Genomic DNA, 17,792 nt, shown 5'->3' with positions numbered 1-17,792 from the left:
AAACCATTTTGACACCTCTAATCCTGTAGATCATCAGTTCCACTTGACCCCACCCACTGTCTCCAAGGGCACGCACATGACTAAGTAAGTACTTGCCAATTTCAGTAATTCACTCTTCTGCCCAAAGTGACTCACATAGGGCTTGTGAGCCAAGCAAAGCATGAGGGGCAATTATTATCCCACGGTAATTACAATGTAGAATTATATGAACTAGAGCAGTATTTTAAACGATACAGTTTGCAAACTAACCCAGTTGGGAGAAAAATAGGGTCAAGTGAAGAAGACAAAGAATAAAAGACTTACTCCTGGATCCTACTGTATAGAAATTTATCTCCAGTCTTTTCAGCCACATGGGCTCAAAGTTCTTTTTTTTTCCCTTAAGCTAACTTGTATTTTGTCACTTATAATCAAAAGAGAACTGTCTCATACAGTTGTGCTTTTTAACTATGAAGATAATATTTACTGCTCATTTTTGTAGCTTATTAATAAGGAGATTTAGACAAAGTGGACTACATAACACGAACACTCCTCACTAATGGAGAAAAAAGAAACAGAAGCACATTCTTTGTGACTATATAAATTTCATTATGTTGCTGTTTAAAGAAGCACGTATTTTATAATATTTAAAAAAGCTTCAAAGACCACTTCTGTATTCCAATCTGTAAAAAATATTTTCATTATGTTTATTATAAAAATATAAATGTTTCCACTACAAATCATTTTACATTAGTAAGAGGCCATCTACATCGTACGATATAAACTAAAGGAGTAATTTGTGAAAACACAAATTTAAAGTAAATACATATTGCCAATCATATCATATTTATACATGGCTTAATTGATACTTAGCACAGCATAAACTGGGCAAGTTGCTAGAAATAAATAATAAATGTAAATCAAATTTAAGATACAGAACAGATAATATGGTACATAACATTGTGAAGGGATGTGGTTTCATGTTTATTGAAAGACAACGCAGTTCCTGTACAAAGAGATGGCCATCAACATTCTAGTACCTCTACTCCACAGTTAAGAATCGTACACTGTTATGTTTACATATGTACAGGGTAAAAATTATGCAAAGTAAATTTATAAGAGGTAAGATAGAAAAATCATGGAAAAAACGAAGAGCAATATACCGTGGATATAACCTCTACTTTCAAATGGAAACCACAGCCAAAATAAGTGAAATAGATTCAACAATTCTCAACTTCTATTAATTCATGAAATGCACAGATTTTGAGGATGCTCAGAATGGTACCTAAGAAAGCAAATTCTAGTATGGGAAAAGATGATATTGAAGCCAGATTTAGGTCTTAATGAATATTCCACGACACAAACAAAACGTTTGATTAAAGAAGAATGTTTTTTAGCTGCTTCTAGCGGGCTTAAGTGAAATTTGTAATTAATTTCATAATCGCATATATCTTTTTAAAAAGTTCATGCTCTTATATATCCAATACAGAATCCTAGTAGGGTGATTTGACTATAAGGGATATTGCAGAAATCTAAGAAATAATTTCATACATGAAGGAACACAACCTAAGCCTTGTTACACTAAATTTACAACAGATTAGCACTTGTGGATTTTGATCTGTGACTGTAAGCTGTATAGTGTTCCATTTTGCATAAGAACATACAGGTTGCAGCTTTGATTTATTCATTCTATTCTTGTGACATATACACTTATTTCTTATTCCCATTACATGAGCATATCAGCATTAGAAAGAATATAGATAGAGCTAAAATGCTGCTTCGCAATATATTAGTGGCTAGATCTCCACCAGGTACATCGTTTCAAATATTACCAAGTACACTTATATTTGGCCCGTGTGGAGTAGTAAATCTAAGTTCTTCCAAGGAGAGATCTCTCTCCTGCCGACAGATTTTGAGTCATCTGCTAGATAACCAGCTATTTTTGAAAATTTTATGCTCAATAAAGGCAAAGGAGTTCAATGCTTCTAAGTTAGACATCAAAATTACAACAGGTGCATATCAGTGGAAGACTTTTAAAGATACTAATACCTGCTATTGATGATCTCCATGTTTAATTAAATTAACTAAACCCCAGTGATGCAGATGAGTAGTTTCGTTTTCATTATTCCCTATAAATAGCTCAACAAGTTTAAGCAAAGATATTAAGTGACATTTCAAAGCCAGTCAGTAAGTGATTTTTTGGCTCATGCATTGGCCTATAGGCTTTGTTGCCAATTGATGCAGCAATCTACATAGGATTCGAATTCTCTCCAGTGTAGCTATTCTCTATGCAGGAGCTCTAGCGTAGCCTATTTACTAATGGAGGGAGTTGATGGTCTGTCCTCTAAGCACCAGAGCAGGGCAGGTGTGTCATTGAGAATCCATGACATATAAGCCAGTATATCACACTAAATTAGGAGCATACAGTTTGTAATCAATGGAGAGACAACAATGGATAAGATAATTCAAGCTGAGAGATCTGGGTAGTGTATGAAGGGGTTTGGTTTCTTTCATTAATACAGAGATATAGGTACATATGAGCAGATGGTTCAGAAAATCTAGAAAGAAACCCATCATTCCCCATGTCTAGTTTACCATGTTTCCTACTGCTGACAATTTGAGACAACATTTGGCACTTGGCTGTAACAAATCCAAATTAAATCATCAAAGCATAAATAGAAAACAATAAAAACAATTCAAAAGAAAATAAATATGTACTTTTCTTAAAAATTAAGACACATTTTTACATGATAATACTTAAGGAAGCTAACAATTAAAAATATGTAGTACTTAAAACAACTACAAACTTCACTTCTATATGCTCTTAACAGATAAAAGAGAATAATACAGTGAAAAAGGTAGTATATATGGCCAGATAGTTTGAGGTATAAATTCCTCTATTTTGCTTGTTTTTAAAGAAACAAAATACCTGTTACAGATTTCTTCTGTGTATAAAAATATCACAAGTCTTTTCTTTTGTGGCTATTAGTAAACAGAGCCACTGTGTTCATTTTGTTATTACACTTGTTTTGCTTTTATGATAATCAGTTTATGGTCAATGGCTCTATGCTAGTTCTTCATCATTCCACGCTGAAGAATTTTAATTTAACCCACCAACTAATATAAAAAAGCAATTACAAAACAAAGTACACCCCCCCCTCCCATCCACTAAATGACAGGGGAAAATAAAGAGTTTTTCGATTCCGTTTTAAGGCATTTGTATTCATATCTGAGTGTCTTATTGGGCTTGGAACAGCATCTCCAGCATTATCATCTGTCTGTAGAACGATGCTACATCTTCCACAGCCACCACTTCCTTCCAGAAATAACACTTTACACTGGAACTGGACCACTTTTTGATTGTGTTTCTAGAGCTTTAATGCTACTGATGATTTTCTTCTGTGGACCAACCACAGTGACACCAACCTTTTTCATATCACTGTAAAAAAAAAGAAGAGCATGTCTGGTGAGAATCCTGGTTTCCTGGATAATATATGAGCAGAGGATTTTTAGTCAGCAAAGCTTGTACAGTAATGTAGCTCAGTGCTTTCTGATTTTTGCATCATCCACGTATTGTATCCTGACCAGTCCACCTATGTTCTTATGGAAGAATAGATGGTGTGGTGGGTTGACTAGTGTCCCTTCAAAATTTCTGTCCATCTGGAACCTTACCATGTGACCTTACTTGGAAATGGGAGACTTTGCAGATATAATCAAGACAACGGATCAAGATGAGATCATTCTAGATTACTATGAGCTTTAAATCCAATGAGACTACCTTGGAATTTCACTTAGGGGGAAAAAAAGACCTAGCTAAGTATGTGGAAATGATTAATTAAATAACCTTGATTCAAATAATTTGTCTACATATTCACCTCTTTCAGGTCTTGACTCAAACACACCCCTCTCAGAAGGCCCTCTCTGACCTTCTTATTTAGTATTATAAAACGTCTTGAACCCATATCTGCATTTCCTATTTTCTTTTCTTGTTTTATTTTCTTCCAAAGCATTTATCACCATGCACTATAATACCTTTCTTTCTGACTTATTTATATTCTCTATCTTGTCCCACAAGTAGGTGAATTCCATATGAACGGGGATTCTTACTCATTTTGTACTCTGCTTATTAACCACACCCTGATCAATGGCTATTAATAGTAGGGGCTCATTATGTACTTAATAAAGAATGAACCAATACTCTAGAATATGTTTATCCAGGGAAGATGACAGAGGAGTAAAGTATCACTTAGCAAGAAGCATCGAGAATGGCATGAAGAAAAAGTATGCGTGCAAATATGTGCACGCACATGTACACACACACACACACACACACACACACACACACACAGAAGGGGCTCCTTTATACTGAACATAAAGGAAAGAATGAAAAATTGGGAGTTCAAGTCTACAAAAATGGACCAATTGATTTCTTAAGAAATGAGTTCCCAAGCAACAAAGGTGTGCAAGCAGACACTAGGTACCATTTTAGAAGCAATTTACATGCTCTTAACACATCTGTTACATAAAATTCACCAAGACTGTGCTGCATTCCTATCACCTTGGCTGGGAATGAAGTCCTGGTGACCTGCTGGTTACCTCCCTGCTGCCATTGAAGGGGCTGGTAAATTCTCAATGTACAACTTGTATCTTGCCTGAGTCCTCTTTGATTTTACTCCAGCAGCCTTATTTCATGAGGAAGGCTAATGGGGCGATATGGCTGCTCCTCTGTGTAACTGTGGATAATGAAACTCTCACTTAGAGTAATGTAGGTTATTTACATACATTGATCCCTGCTTCTGAGGTGTATTGTATGAGAAAACAATGCTTCCAGTGAAAGAGTAAAACATGCTATGATGTCTGGTCTGGACCTTTTTTATAGAACTGAAGCACCCATACCCCAGTAGCTAGAAAAAATAAGATGAAGGGTGTTCACAGATCGCTTTGGGACAGCTCTGAAGGGCCAGCCCAGCTCTGGGACTCTTTTTCCAATAAAAAGGGCCAAGTTTTCTCCTATAGCTCAATGCCCCCCTCATCACTTTTTAAAATACATATATATCCCAAATGCACTCCTCAAGAAATCTTGTGCATAAAACTGTTTCAGATTCTGTGCCTGAAACCGACATAAGTAATCAGATACATAATTTTGTATATATTCATTGCAAAGGATTACATTAGAAAAGATAAAGTACAGGGGCCTGAGTGGCTCAGTCTGTTAAGTGTCCAGCTCTTGATTTTGGCTCAGGTCATAATCTCATGGTTCGTGAGTTTGAGCCCCACGTCGGGTTCTGTGCTGACAGTACAGAGCATGCTTGGGATGCTCTCTCTCTGCCCCTCCCTGCCCCCAGGCATACTCTCTCACTCTCTCTCTCAAAAAAAAAAAAAAAAAAAAAAAAAGATAATTATCTCTTTAGGTTATGCCTTAGCTGGGGTTTTATGTTCCCTCCATCCTCTCTACCCCTTCCAAAATGTCTTCTACCCAGCACCCTGCCACGTCCAAAATAGTTGTAAACATCCATCCAGCTGCTGTAATCTAAATAACATTCCATGTGCTTATCTCATTTTGACTATCCTATTCAGAAGAGCAATGGAAAAGTTCAAGTCTAAAGAGCAGCTCAAGATTGAGAACAGAAGTTAATAAGCGATCTGGCACTTCAAAGGCAAAGGCTAGGTGATGGCACTGTGAAAATGGCATCCAAGGGTGCAGGGTAATGGCATGTAGCAATTAATCTGCCTAATATTCATTCTCCACACTCAATTCTCTCTCAGTTTCTACAGTCCCTCTTGCCCTCTTTCATTCCCTTTTCACATTAACCTTCCTAAATCCAACTTAGGCTATGAAATAGTATGTTTTTAAAAAATGTGATTTGTACTGAACAAAACACATTTTCTGGATTTCACTTGAAAATTAGATGACTTGATTAGTAAATGAAGTCCCTACACTAACTGAAATAGATAATTATTTATTTGGATACGAAGCTTTATTGACTTTTGTCCTATGAGTTGAGAGTCTGGATAGAAGAACAAGAAAGTGAAAATCTTTTTTTAGGTATTTTGTCTTATTTCAGGAGAGCCTCTAGAGTTGTTTGGGCAAGAGAATCACTTCTGAATTGAGTCTGGATGGCACACACACACACACAAAAGATTGAAAGGAAGAAAATTTAAACAAAAAAAGCCCAAGGTTACAAAAGGTAGGATGAATTATTGAGTTAGATATTTTACAGCATTTCAGTAAGAATGTTGCCTCATTAGATTTCCCCAAATTGTGTATTATATATACATCATATATGTGTATATATATACATATATATATATATGTTAATTTTATGTTGTCCCTGAACTGAGGATAAAGGACAGGAGAAAGAACATTGTGGGGACTGAAATACAGAGAGATGTGAAACCGTCTGGCTCAGTGTGAAGGACACACCTGAAAGAGTCGAGTCTCCCAGGAAAAGTCAGCTTTCAACTTCAATGTACGTTCATGGGTTGTTGAAATAATAATAATAACAATAATAATTAAGTGAAAATATTCTCACCGACCAAAAAGAGCTTACCGTCCAACAATGCAGTGTTGAGACAAATACATTCTTAAGTCGGAAGTGTAACAAATGCTCCCACTTCATAGTCTTAAGCAAATAGCCTTCTTACCACACTCACAGCTTGTGACATCTGACTATATTTAAACTGTGAGCTAGCAGTTGATCATATTGACAACGTTCTGCTAATCCACTTCTGTAGAGGTTTCATTATCTAGAAGCTCTGGGTGTTGATGTTTGATGGAGAATAAACATTTGTGGACCTTTGCCTTTGAAAACCTGGCAGTGGTTCAAAATGGTCAACTTTGTGTTTGTTCTTTGTTAGGCTTCTGTGCTCTAAAGCAGGTGTCTTGTACAGTGTAACCCGAATTGTTTATATTATTAAAATGAGAATTTATAAAAATATTGAAAGACATGAATATATCCTGGGACTGTGTCTGATCAAAATAACTACCACAGAACCTCAAAGAGTATTGTTGATCGGGTCCGAAGTCCATTCAATAAACATTACGTTCCACTTCATACAGAAGTACCAACACATGTCAGGTACACGAGAGTGACTTTATTTTCCAGGAACAAATTCTCTTCTTAATAGTAACGTACCCTTCCTAAAAGTACTTTTGTGAACTTTAGGGTTTCTGATTGGAATGCTATGTCATAAATGCTAAGCTTTACCAATTTGTTAGGCACTTGTATCTCTATTAATTATACTGCATGCTCCTTTTTTTTTTTTTTTAATGTTTTTTTAACGTTTATTTATTTTTGAGACAGGGAGAGACAGAGCATGAACGGGGGAGGGTCAGAGAGAGGGAGACACAGAATCTGAAACAGGCTCCAGGCTCTGAGCTGTCAGCACAGAGCCCGACGCGGGGCTCGAACTCACGGACCGCGAGATCATGACCTGAGCCAAAGTCGGCCGCTTAACCGACTGAGCCACCCAGGCACCCCTGCATGCTCCTTTTTGACATCTAATTTGTTGCTCTCTACAGTGACTTTGTTTAGATGACTGACAGGATGACAATGAAAGTCTTTAAATATTCAACATCTAAATATTAAAATATTGGATGGAGAGGATAAGACTTAAAGAAACTTGAGGGCACTACAGAGTTTATTTAATGTAACAAAGATTAAGGTAGGAGACTCTAACACAAAGATGGGCCTGGTCTCCAAACAGACCCTGTACACTACACAATTATGGATAATTAAAAAATAAATTTAACATTTATTCATTTTTTGATAGACAGAGCATGAGTGGGGGAGGGGCAGAGAGAGAGGGAGACACAGAATCCGAAGCAGGCTCCAGGCTCTGAACTGACAGCACAGAGCCCGACGCGGGGCTCGAACTCACGGACTGTGAGATCATGACCTGAGCTGAAGTTGGACACCTAACCAACTGAGCCACCCAGGCGCCCCCAATTATGGATAATTTTAATGTATATGCCTGACACGAAACCTCTTTCTTTGGAATAGTCCTCTATCTTATCCTCAGAAATGGGTTCCTAGAGCTAAGTTCATGTTACCTTGTCCTGGGTCTTTTGATCATGGCACATGGCATATGATTTTTGAAGAGCCAACCTACAAGCAAGCGGGACTAGCTCACCAGAATTTCTCACCTGAGGACTGAGTCAAAAGACAGTTGGACCTTGGTCAGTTGAGGGACACACCAAGATTGTATGACCTAGGTCTGAGAAAACCATGTCTAGCCATGTGCGTAGACATGCAAAACAAAAAAAAAGTCACTGGGCATAAAAAAGAAAAGTATGATGCAGTTACATTAGGAAGTATATTAAATCGGCTCTCATTCACAGAGAGATGGAGAATATGGCTTCTCGTTCTTCATTTTCCAGTTCCCAATTACTATACCCTGTGAATGGGGACTAATTTCATTGATTATTCATTGGATTCACCTGATTCTTTATAAACCTCCTTTACCCTTATGGCCATGTGTTCATATCAAAGGATTCCTATTAGCAAAAATCCCTGTCTAGGAAATACAGCACATTATACTTGGTTATTTTTGACATTTACACACAAAACCATAAATTAACACTCATTAATGCACGCTAATTATGCATATCCTGTGTTTCCAAACTTCCTATAAGCCTTTTAAGGAAAGCAATACTATTATGTCTTAAACTTATTTATAACTTCATTTTCTAGCATGATATCCTTCATAGGGTAGACAATAATAGATGATGATATACAATTATTTAGTAGATATGAAAACTACCTTTAGATTGTAGTGTGTTTTCCTGTATACCAGCTTATCCACTTAGTTCCTAATTTTCCATTTCCATAGAGGTTAAGCTTTGTTATCAATAATAGAAAATCACAAATGCAGGAATGCAGTTAACCATAATGCTATGTTTACTTATGTCCTAAATTAAGAACTTGGGTCATTGGGCTGGGAGTAGGGAACAGGTATATATCTGTTGGTCTATCTGAAGGAGGTCATAGTTCAATGGAAATACCTATTGTGGGGAGCTACGGTGAGGAAGGAAGACACATCAAGATACATAATTCTAGAAGTTGGCATTGACAAAGAGACCCGGGACCCAGCTCAGTGGTTATAGAAGACAGTAAGAACCTCAGAGTTTCAGCTAATATTTATATATATTATATATATTTATAATATTATATATATTTATAATTCATTAGTCCAAAACACGTATGTCCACTAGAAAGTTCAGAATCATTCGGTCTTAAAAACTTTCCCTTACTCTGTGGAAATCTTGGCTATGGTGTCACAAGAACTGTACTCCACGCCTGTGAAGATTTCCTTGCACTGTGCTGTCCGGACACCATTAAGCCAGTCACCTGTTGTGCGGAAGGTAGTGATGTCGACATTGCTTTGGTCCAGAAGAAGGTTTGATGGCCTGCAAGAAAAGAAAACACCAAAGGAAGAGAGATCAGGAATCAGCAGAGTTGCTGCGTGTCAAAATTTGACACCAACATCAGCAGGAACTTCCAGACTTCATGTGGTGTTCCTGTTTATTTGTGGAATTTATCTGCCATGAAGGCTTCATCTGTTCAAGCTGGCAGCTTGCAAGAATACTGTGTAATCATCTTGTCTCAGTGCTTCCCTTTTCCACTCATGCCTGCTTTGTAAATCATTGAAACTATGCCAGTGGAATGCATAAATATATCCATACATACTTGGATAATTTATTTTCTTTAGCTATTAGCAAAGATGGTGGTAATTCGGGATACAGTTATAGGAGACATGACACACTGAATACTTTGCTTTATAGATGTTCATTTGTAGATATTGTATTGGTTGCTTTCTAAAGGACAGTTGAACAACCTAGATTATACTTACAGCAGGACATAAAGTCAGCACAGATGAAAATAATGTCATACATGTCATTAACAATAACAATCACAAAAAGAATAGAAAAAATAGCTGAGTAACAATAAATGAAATTCTCACATCTATTGACAATATTAAATGGACTTCATGACATATAGAGAAAGATGAAAGAGAAAAATATCGGTACTGGTACTGTGACTGTGATTTATACTGCACAATACAATCATCATTAAGGGGAAACGTTTAGAATTGTTTTATATAATGACAGGTCTGACCATACATCTGTGACCAACTGCAAGATCTGGTGAATCTAAGGAACAGCAGGGACATAAAAGAAACAGAGGAGACCATATTTTCATTCTGGGAGAGACAAAAGCAGCAGCCTATAGGTAAAATGCCCTTTGGGTGTTTTTTTCAGATCGCAATGACCCGTTAATTGTCCTTTGACTCATAAGACTGGGACCAGATAGACAATTGACTTTATTTTCTTCTCTTAAGGGAAGGAGCTTGAGCAAAAAGCACTAATGAAGCCCTTTGTTTTGAGATGAATAATAACAACAACAGCAACAATGATTACATTGAACATTTATGAACACTTCTAATGTACTGGGGTCTATACTCCGCATAGTACACAGATAGGAAGGACTGTGATTCTTACAACAGGTACCAATGCTATGTCCCTATAATAGAAGTAGAAACTGAAACCGAAAGAGATTAATTCACACATCTGAGTTTCCTCAGGCAGAAGAGCCAGAGCTGGGATTTAGACACCAATTATTTTATTCCAAAGCCCACACTCTTGGCCACTATGCTATACCATTTAGGTGGAACTTAGTTCATATTGTTTTCTTTTAAGTTATTTATTTAAATTTACATTTATTTATTTAAATTTATGTGTATCTGAATTTATTTAAGTTCCATGATGTGGGCTCTTTAACTTTTATATTCCACAAAGTGTAGTGGTCCAGTGCACAGACACTGGAACCATAAGGCTTGGGTTGAATCCTGGTTATAGCACATACTATCTGTGTGATCTTCAGTGATTTCTTATCTTGTCTGCTTTCTCACCTGTAAAATGGGAATGATGAACACAAGAGATTTCACACAACTGAAGATTAATGAATTTTAAAAAAGATTGCTTACGCAAGGAATACTCAGAGATGTGGACATATAATATGCTATCGGTTAGCTATTTGTTACTCTGACATAAGGTAACACATCTTGTCAAATGGTTGAAGGTTTTAAAACTTCAAAAAGAAAATAACACAATAAGTCCCAGTTTATAAAAGCTGCTGGAAGTGTGGCATTCTTGTTAATGATCTTTCTGAGCAATTAAAAGTTTAGTCATGTATAATCTTATGAGCATAATAGGGCAACAACCTTGTAAAGCAGGTATAATTGGGGGCCTCATTTGAATAGCCAATAACTTTTACAACCTCACAATCATTCTATAACCAATGCTTGCAAATGGATATGCTATTCTGATTTCTGTAGTTTCTGTTTTCATTACTGCAGTAAAATATATTACTAACATTGAAACTGTGTGTCATAACCTAATCTTTAACTTATAATTGAGAAGGTGCATTTAGATTTGTACTTTTTTAGAGTTACCATGCAGAATCTTTCATGTTTTATGATACTGCAGTTGAATTTGATCAGCATTGAGCTCTTAAAACTTTTTAAAATTATTATTTAAAAAATCTCCAATATTAGGATTTGTTAACTAAACTTTGCATTTTCTTAAATGTTAAAAATTAATGCTTTGCCTGAATGAAATCTGTTTTTTGAAGTTCTTAAATTCAATATTTACAATTATCAGAGGATATCAAAACAAATGAAGACTATACTACCATGGATTTGTCCTTGTTTTAGAAACAAATTCAGCTCTCTAAAGTACCAATTCAATAATATTTTTAGAAACAGCATGAAATAACAAAGTGAACCATCTTGATGAAATTAAACTGCATAGTGTTTTATCAATGAATACTAACCATTGATTATCATCTAGGAAATGTGGTAAAGCTCATATTCTCATGAGAAAATCTTTCTGTAGAGCAAATCTACAAATATGCCAACTCTACCCACATTTAAAAGCAATTTTTAATTAGGAGATTTCTATCACTATTGATAATATTTCTCCAACTCACTCCCTGATACATAGGAAACAAGTTAACATTCTCAAATCTGGACAAATTTGTACCATGTCCTAACCCTGCATGCTGTTGGTGGAGACACATGAAAAAATGTAAATGGACTATCCATCTGGATTTTGATGGGGATATATGGAATGTGTTTGATAAAAATAAGTTTTTAACTAATTTTTTTATTTGATAAAAGTGAAATATTAAGGAAATTTTAATACTGAGTTGAAGAAAAAGTTGGCAACATGACAGTATGGTTCTGTCTATATTTTCATCTTGTGTGGAAAATATAGATCGATAGCTACTTTCCTTTTTCTCATGATCATTTGTAGAGAGGGAGACAGCTGAAAATGGAGGACTTTTGAGACCTTCTTTCCATGAGACTAAACTCAACTATTTCAATCTTCTCTACCTCAAGTATTTAATTTATAAATTAAAAATTAAACTTAAAGAGAATGTAACATATTTATATATTATGGTTTAATTTTAACTAATAATCAGAGGTTATCTTAAAAAAAGGAAAAAAAGATGGGGCGCCTGGGTGGCTCAGTCGGTTAAGCGGCCGACTTCGGCTCAGGTCATGATCTCATGGTCCGTGAGTTCGAGCCCCGCGTCGGGCTCTGTGCTGACAGCTCAGAGCCTGGAGCCTGCTTCTGTTTCTGTGTCTCCCTCTCTCTCTGCCCCTCCCCCATCCGCGCTCTGTCTCTCTCTGCCTTTCAAAAATGAATAAATGTTAAAAAAAATTAAAAAAATAAAAAAAGGAAAAAAAGAAACAAAAATTAGAAATGATTTTTAAAAATCATTGATTTCTCCAAGGAATACCTAGAAAACTACAAAATATAACATTTTATAAATTATTCTCTCCTGGGGCATATGTATAAATAGTTCTCTATGATTCTTTAAATTATTCAACTGAAAAAAAGGCTTATTTTAATAATTATAAATTTCTTGCCTTTGTTTTTTTTTTTTTTTCCCTAGGATTTTGAGGAATCACAGATACAGATATACAGGCTAGATTCCAAAATTTACACGATATTCTTGGATTGTTTTAGCATGACGCTCATGGGTAAAATAGCCTTTGTCACTAGCCAGCAGTAGATGTAACATTGGACCCTCTGGGTAAGCCACTGAATTAGTAAACAAAATTGATAGGAATAACATTAAATCAGGTGTAAGAAATTTTGATAAGAAAAATGAAGTCATACGTAGAAGACAATGATATATTAAACCATCTATAGGCATATGTGCACATGCACACAGGCACACACCACAGCTTGGATTTCTACAGTAGCTGTAGCATAGACTCTAATGTCGACTCTTGTCGACTCTTGGTCCCATGAACAGCAATACTCCTTTATTTATGGGTTTGTGGGTATGAAGAATCAAACCCCAGGACATTTATTCAGAATATTTATGAACTGTGCCTAATAGCAAAATGCAGAGTTTTTTTTCTTCTTAGTTCAAAATGGTTTGTATTTTTAAACTCAACACTATAGCCAGACTCAACAAGAGTTTAGAGAAAATTAGTATAAACAAATTGAAATAGAACAGAACGTGCAGATTAGGGATTAGAGTGACCCCAACTGAGTTTTTCTGTTTATTACTTGGATCAAAGTACAATGAAGACAAAGAATGGCCTAATTTTAATGCCAGTGACCTCAGAATAACCAGCCCTGCAAAGTATCATTTTTCCACTTCCAGGATTTCTCTTGGGAATTCAAATAAAAATTGGTTCCTTTCCTCCTCTGAGAGGACATCTGGAGAGTTTATCAATGGATAGGAATTTGTCTCTCACTGTGAAGAGCCTGTGATGTCTCTTCATGCGCACCAAGGGAATGTGGGCTTTTTGAGCAGCTGCAGGCATTGGGTTTTTTTTTTTTTTTTTTTTTTTTTTTAGACCCAGCCCCAGACTTGGGTCTGAAGGGGAAATTTATAGGCTGGGTGATGTGCACTGTGAGCTCACACTTTTACTAGACAAATTAGATAGGTTTCAATCCATGCAGCTGTAAACGATGTCCTGCAGAGTTCCACCTGATCTTTTACAGCTTTTCATAAATCAGTACCTACTGGCCGCAGACCGCAGTCATTAAAAAGAAATCATGGAAATTACATGTTTGCTCAGGGGAAGCAAAAAATAACTTTCCTCCCCTTCTCTCTCCCTCCTTGTATTTAGGTTTGTGAATTATTCCTTTATGGGTTTTCATACTGTTGCATTAAAGACGTATACATATATTTTCTTCTGATTAAATCCTATTTTACCTGCAAAAGGTTTCATACCAATTAGCACCTGATATTGGGCACCCAATGTCAATAAACAACTGTCACTCCCAAGAAAATATTCTCATAATGATGTTACTTCAATATTGCTTTAGAATTCCAAACCACTAGGATTGAACGTTATCTTTTTATATCATGAAAAGACTCCTTTTGGTATACAAAGGGCTTTATCTTTCATGAATAAAAACAGTAATGAATACACATTCCCTGAATAAGTAAGTGGATGCCAACTGAGTTTAGAAGTAAATATCAATAATACTGGAGATGTATGTTATACCACTGTAATTATCTACTTATTGTCTGTTCTGAACAGTTTCAGGAAATATATTTACTCAAGAATAGTTTCTTAAAGGCAGAATATTAATTATATCTATCTTTATTATTGTCTGAAATTAGTAATCTAATTTTCCAATATCTTTTATAATTTATTGTTGATTTTTTTAATTTGAAATGGTGCCTTCTCATCATATTTCAGGGGGAAAATCTTTTATTTACCAATTTTTTAAAATGTGGATTTATTACAATCTTGATCTTTTTATATCGAACATTAAAAATTCCAGATAAAGTTTAAGCAAATTTAATTTGTCATCAGTAACTAAGAATCCTTTTTGAGTATATAGAGTTCCCAACAGGGGAATAGGATATACACGACACATTAAGGTGAAGTACAGTTGCTGTGTTTATTTTAATTATCTTTAGGCCTTAAGGATAAGAATCTTAGCAGTTATAGCTATTACAGCTGGTTTAATTCCTCCCAGTGGCAAAATTACCTACTTTGATTTTTAAGATTAAAAAAAAAATCACCTGGGTATTTGGCATATTTGCTTCCCTCTAAAAAGTTCTGTATAATATTTGATTAGTGAGGAAAGTCACCCTGTCAGTTTCAGAATTGGAGGTCAAAGTCACATGGAGAAATAGACTGTTTTTTTGGTTGTTAGACTTCTTTTAAAGGATGCAGTAGTTGTCAAAATACTTACTCTCAAAAAGAATTATATTTTGTTCTCTTAGCGATCAGAAGCTTTGATTCATACTAATTTAGTGACATTAACAGGGAAAAATTACTAGTATTGCTCCATTTATCTTGCAAGTTAATAAATATGAGTCCCTTTAAAGATAGTGATCGATGCAATGGAACAATATAGTTAAATCATTTCAGTAAGTTAACTAAGTACAACTGGATCTCCAGAACTTCATTGTGCGATCTGAAGAGAAACCAGAGTATCCAGAACTTCATTGTAAATTACTATTAAATATATTGTTTAAGATCTTATGCCATGAGGGGTGCCTGGGTGGCTCAGTCGGTTAAGCGTCCAACTTAAGCTCGGGTCATGGTCTCACAGTTTGTTGAGTTGGAGCCCCGCACTGGGCTCTGTGCTGACAGCTCAGAGCCTGGAGCCTGCTTCAGATTCTGTGTCTCATTCTCTCTCTGCCCCTCCCCCACGTGTGCTCTATCTCTGTCTCTCAAAAATAAATAAAAATGTAAACAAACAAACAAAAAGATCTTATGCCATGAATTTGGTTACCTTCACTTTAGACCTCCATTCTAAATATATGGAATGTATTTAATTCTTTGTAACAAAAATGTGTTTTCCATAAATTTATAATACTATTAAATAATATAACTGCCTGGAGTATGAAAATTCTGTGAATTTAAAAATAATTGATCTATTTCATTTTATATACAAAAGTATCCAAAAATTAAAGAGGCCATCTTATTGCCTGAATGGAAGTGAATTAATTCATCTCTCATTTTTCTCTATTGTTAACCTTCTTTATTTTTAATTTAGCTATATTCATAGAAATAATTTATTTAAATTCAGGAGCTATATCTTATATACAATGTAAAGGCAATTGAATATTTATATAATATAAAAATGTATATCATGACATTAATTTAAATAGTATAAAACTAATCCTTCAAAATAGTCTCTTTTAAAAAATGAATTTTGTATATTTCTCCTATCTGTATAACTAAATTACATGTTAGGAAGTAAGAGAAAATTTATCACTGTAAGACCATTTTCAATTTATTTTTATAGAACTGTTTTCTATCAAGAAATTAAAAAAAATTATTTAAATCCAAGTTAACATATAGTATAATAATGGTTTCAGGAGTAGAATTTAGCAATTCATCATTTACATGTAACACCTAGTTCTTATCCCAACAAGTATCCTTCTTAATGCCCATCACCCATTTAGTCTGTTCCCCTACCCAACACCCTTCCAGAAACCCTCGGTGTGTTCTCTGTATTTAAGATTCTCTTACAGTTCGCATTTCTCTTTGTTTTTATCTTATTTTTCCTTCCATTCCCCTATGTTCATCTGTTTTGTTTCTTAAATTCCACATGTGAGTGAAATCATATGATATTTTTCTGCCTTATTTTGCTTAGCATTATACATCCTAGTTCCATCCACATTGTTGCAAATGGGAAGATTTCATTCTTTTTTATTGCTGAGTAATATTCAATTGTATATATATACCACATCTCCTTTATCTATTTGTCAGTCAGTGGACATTTGGGCTCTTTCCATAATTTGGCTATTGTTGATAGCACTGCTATAAACATTGGAGTGCATGTGCCACTTCAAATCAGGATTTTTATATCCTTTGGATAAATACCTAGTAGCACAATTGCTGGGTCATAGGGTATCTCCATTTTAAACTTTTTGAGGAACCTCCATACTGTTTTCCAGAGCAGCTGCACCAGTTTTCATTCCCACCAGCAGTGCAAAAGGGTTCCTCTTGCTCTGCATCCTCGCCCACATCTGTCGTTGCCTGAGTTGTTGATTTTAGCCATTCTGACAGGTGTGAGGTGGTATCTCATTGTGGTTTTGATTTGTATTTCTCTGATGATGAGTCATGGTGAACTCCTTTTTATCTGTCTGTTAGCCATCTGGATGTCTTCTTTAGAAAAGTGTCTGTTCATGTCTTCTGCCCATTTCTTCACTGGATTATTTGTTTTTGGGTGTTGAGTTTGATGAGTTCTTTATAGATTTTGAATAGTAACCCCTTATTTAATATGCCATTTGCAAATATCTTCTTTCATTCCATCCGTTGTCTTTTGGTTTTGTTGATTGTTTCCTTTGGTGTGCAGAAGCTTTTTATCTTGATGAAGTACCAATAGTTCATTTTTGCTGTTGTTTTCCTTGCCTCCATAGACATGTCTAGTAAGAAGTTGCTGTGGCTCAGGTCAAAGAGATTGTTGCCTGTTTTCTCCTCTAGGCTTTTGATGGTTTTCTATCTTACATTTAGGTTTTTCATTCATTTTGAGTTCATTTTTGTGGATGGTTGTAAGAGAGTGGTCTATGTTCATTCTTCTGCATGTCGCTGTCCAGTTTTCCCAACACCATTTGCTGCTTTTATTCCATTGGATATTCTTTCCTGCTTTGTCGAAGATGAGTTGGCCATATGTTTATGGGTCCATTTCTGGGTTCTCTATTCTGTTCCATTGACCTGAGTGTCTTTTTTGTGCCAGTACCATACTGTCTTGATGATTACAGCTTTCTAATAGAGCTTGTCAAAAACTTCTTTAAGAAAGATTTCTTCAATTCTTA

At 35.4% G+C, this 17,792-nt stretch overlaps 1 protein-coding gene across 3 annotated transcripts in view; it reads right to left on the bottom strand.

Annotated features, from left to right (window-relative positions):
- Positions 1–2,852: 2,852 nt before the first annotated feature.
- The window catches only part of EPHA3 (EPH receptor A3), a 346,338-nt gene continuing 331,398 nt past the window's right edge, over positions 2,853–17,792 (bottom strand). For 2 of the 3 annotated variants that reach the window (XM_042903060.1, XM_042903058.1), the window contains 2 exons: positions 9,230–9,385; positions 2,853–3,415 (listed from right to left, as the gene is read on the bottom strand). In XM_042903060.1, coding sequence (XP_042758994.1) covers positions 3,310–3,415; positions 9,230–9,385 — 262 coding nt within the window. In that variant the 3' untranslated portion in view covers positions 2,853–3,309. The remainder of the gene's footprint in view (positions 3,416–9,229; positions 9,386–17,792) is intronic. The other variant, XM_042903059.1, reaches the window with a different exon arrangement.

This window comes from Panthera leo, chromosome C2, assembly GCF_018350215.1.
Source record: "Panthera leo isolate Ple1 chromosome C2, P.leo_Ple1_pat1.1, whole genome shotgun sequence".
Taxonomy (NCBI): domain Eukaryota; kingdom Metazoa; phylum Chordata; class Mammalia; order Carnivora; family Felidae; genus Panthera; species Panthera leo.
This window is presented reverse-complemented; position numbering and strand designations above follow the sequence as displayed.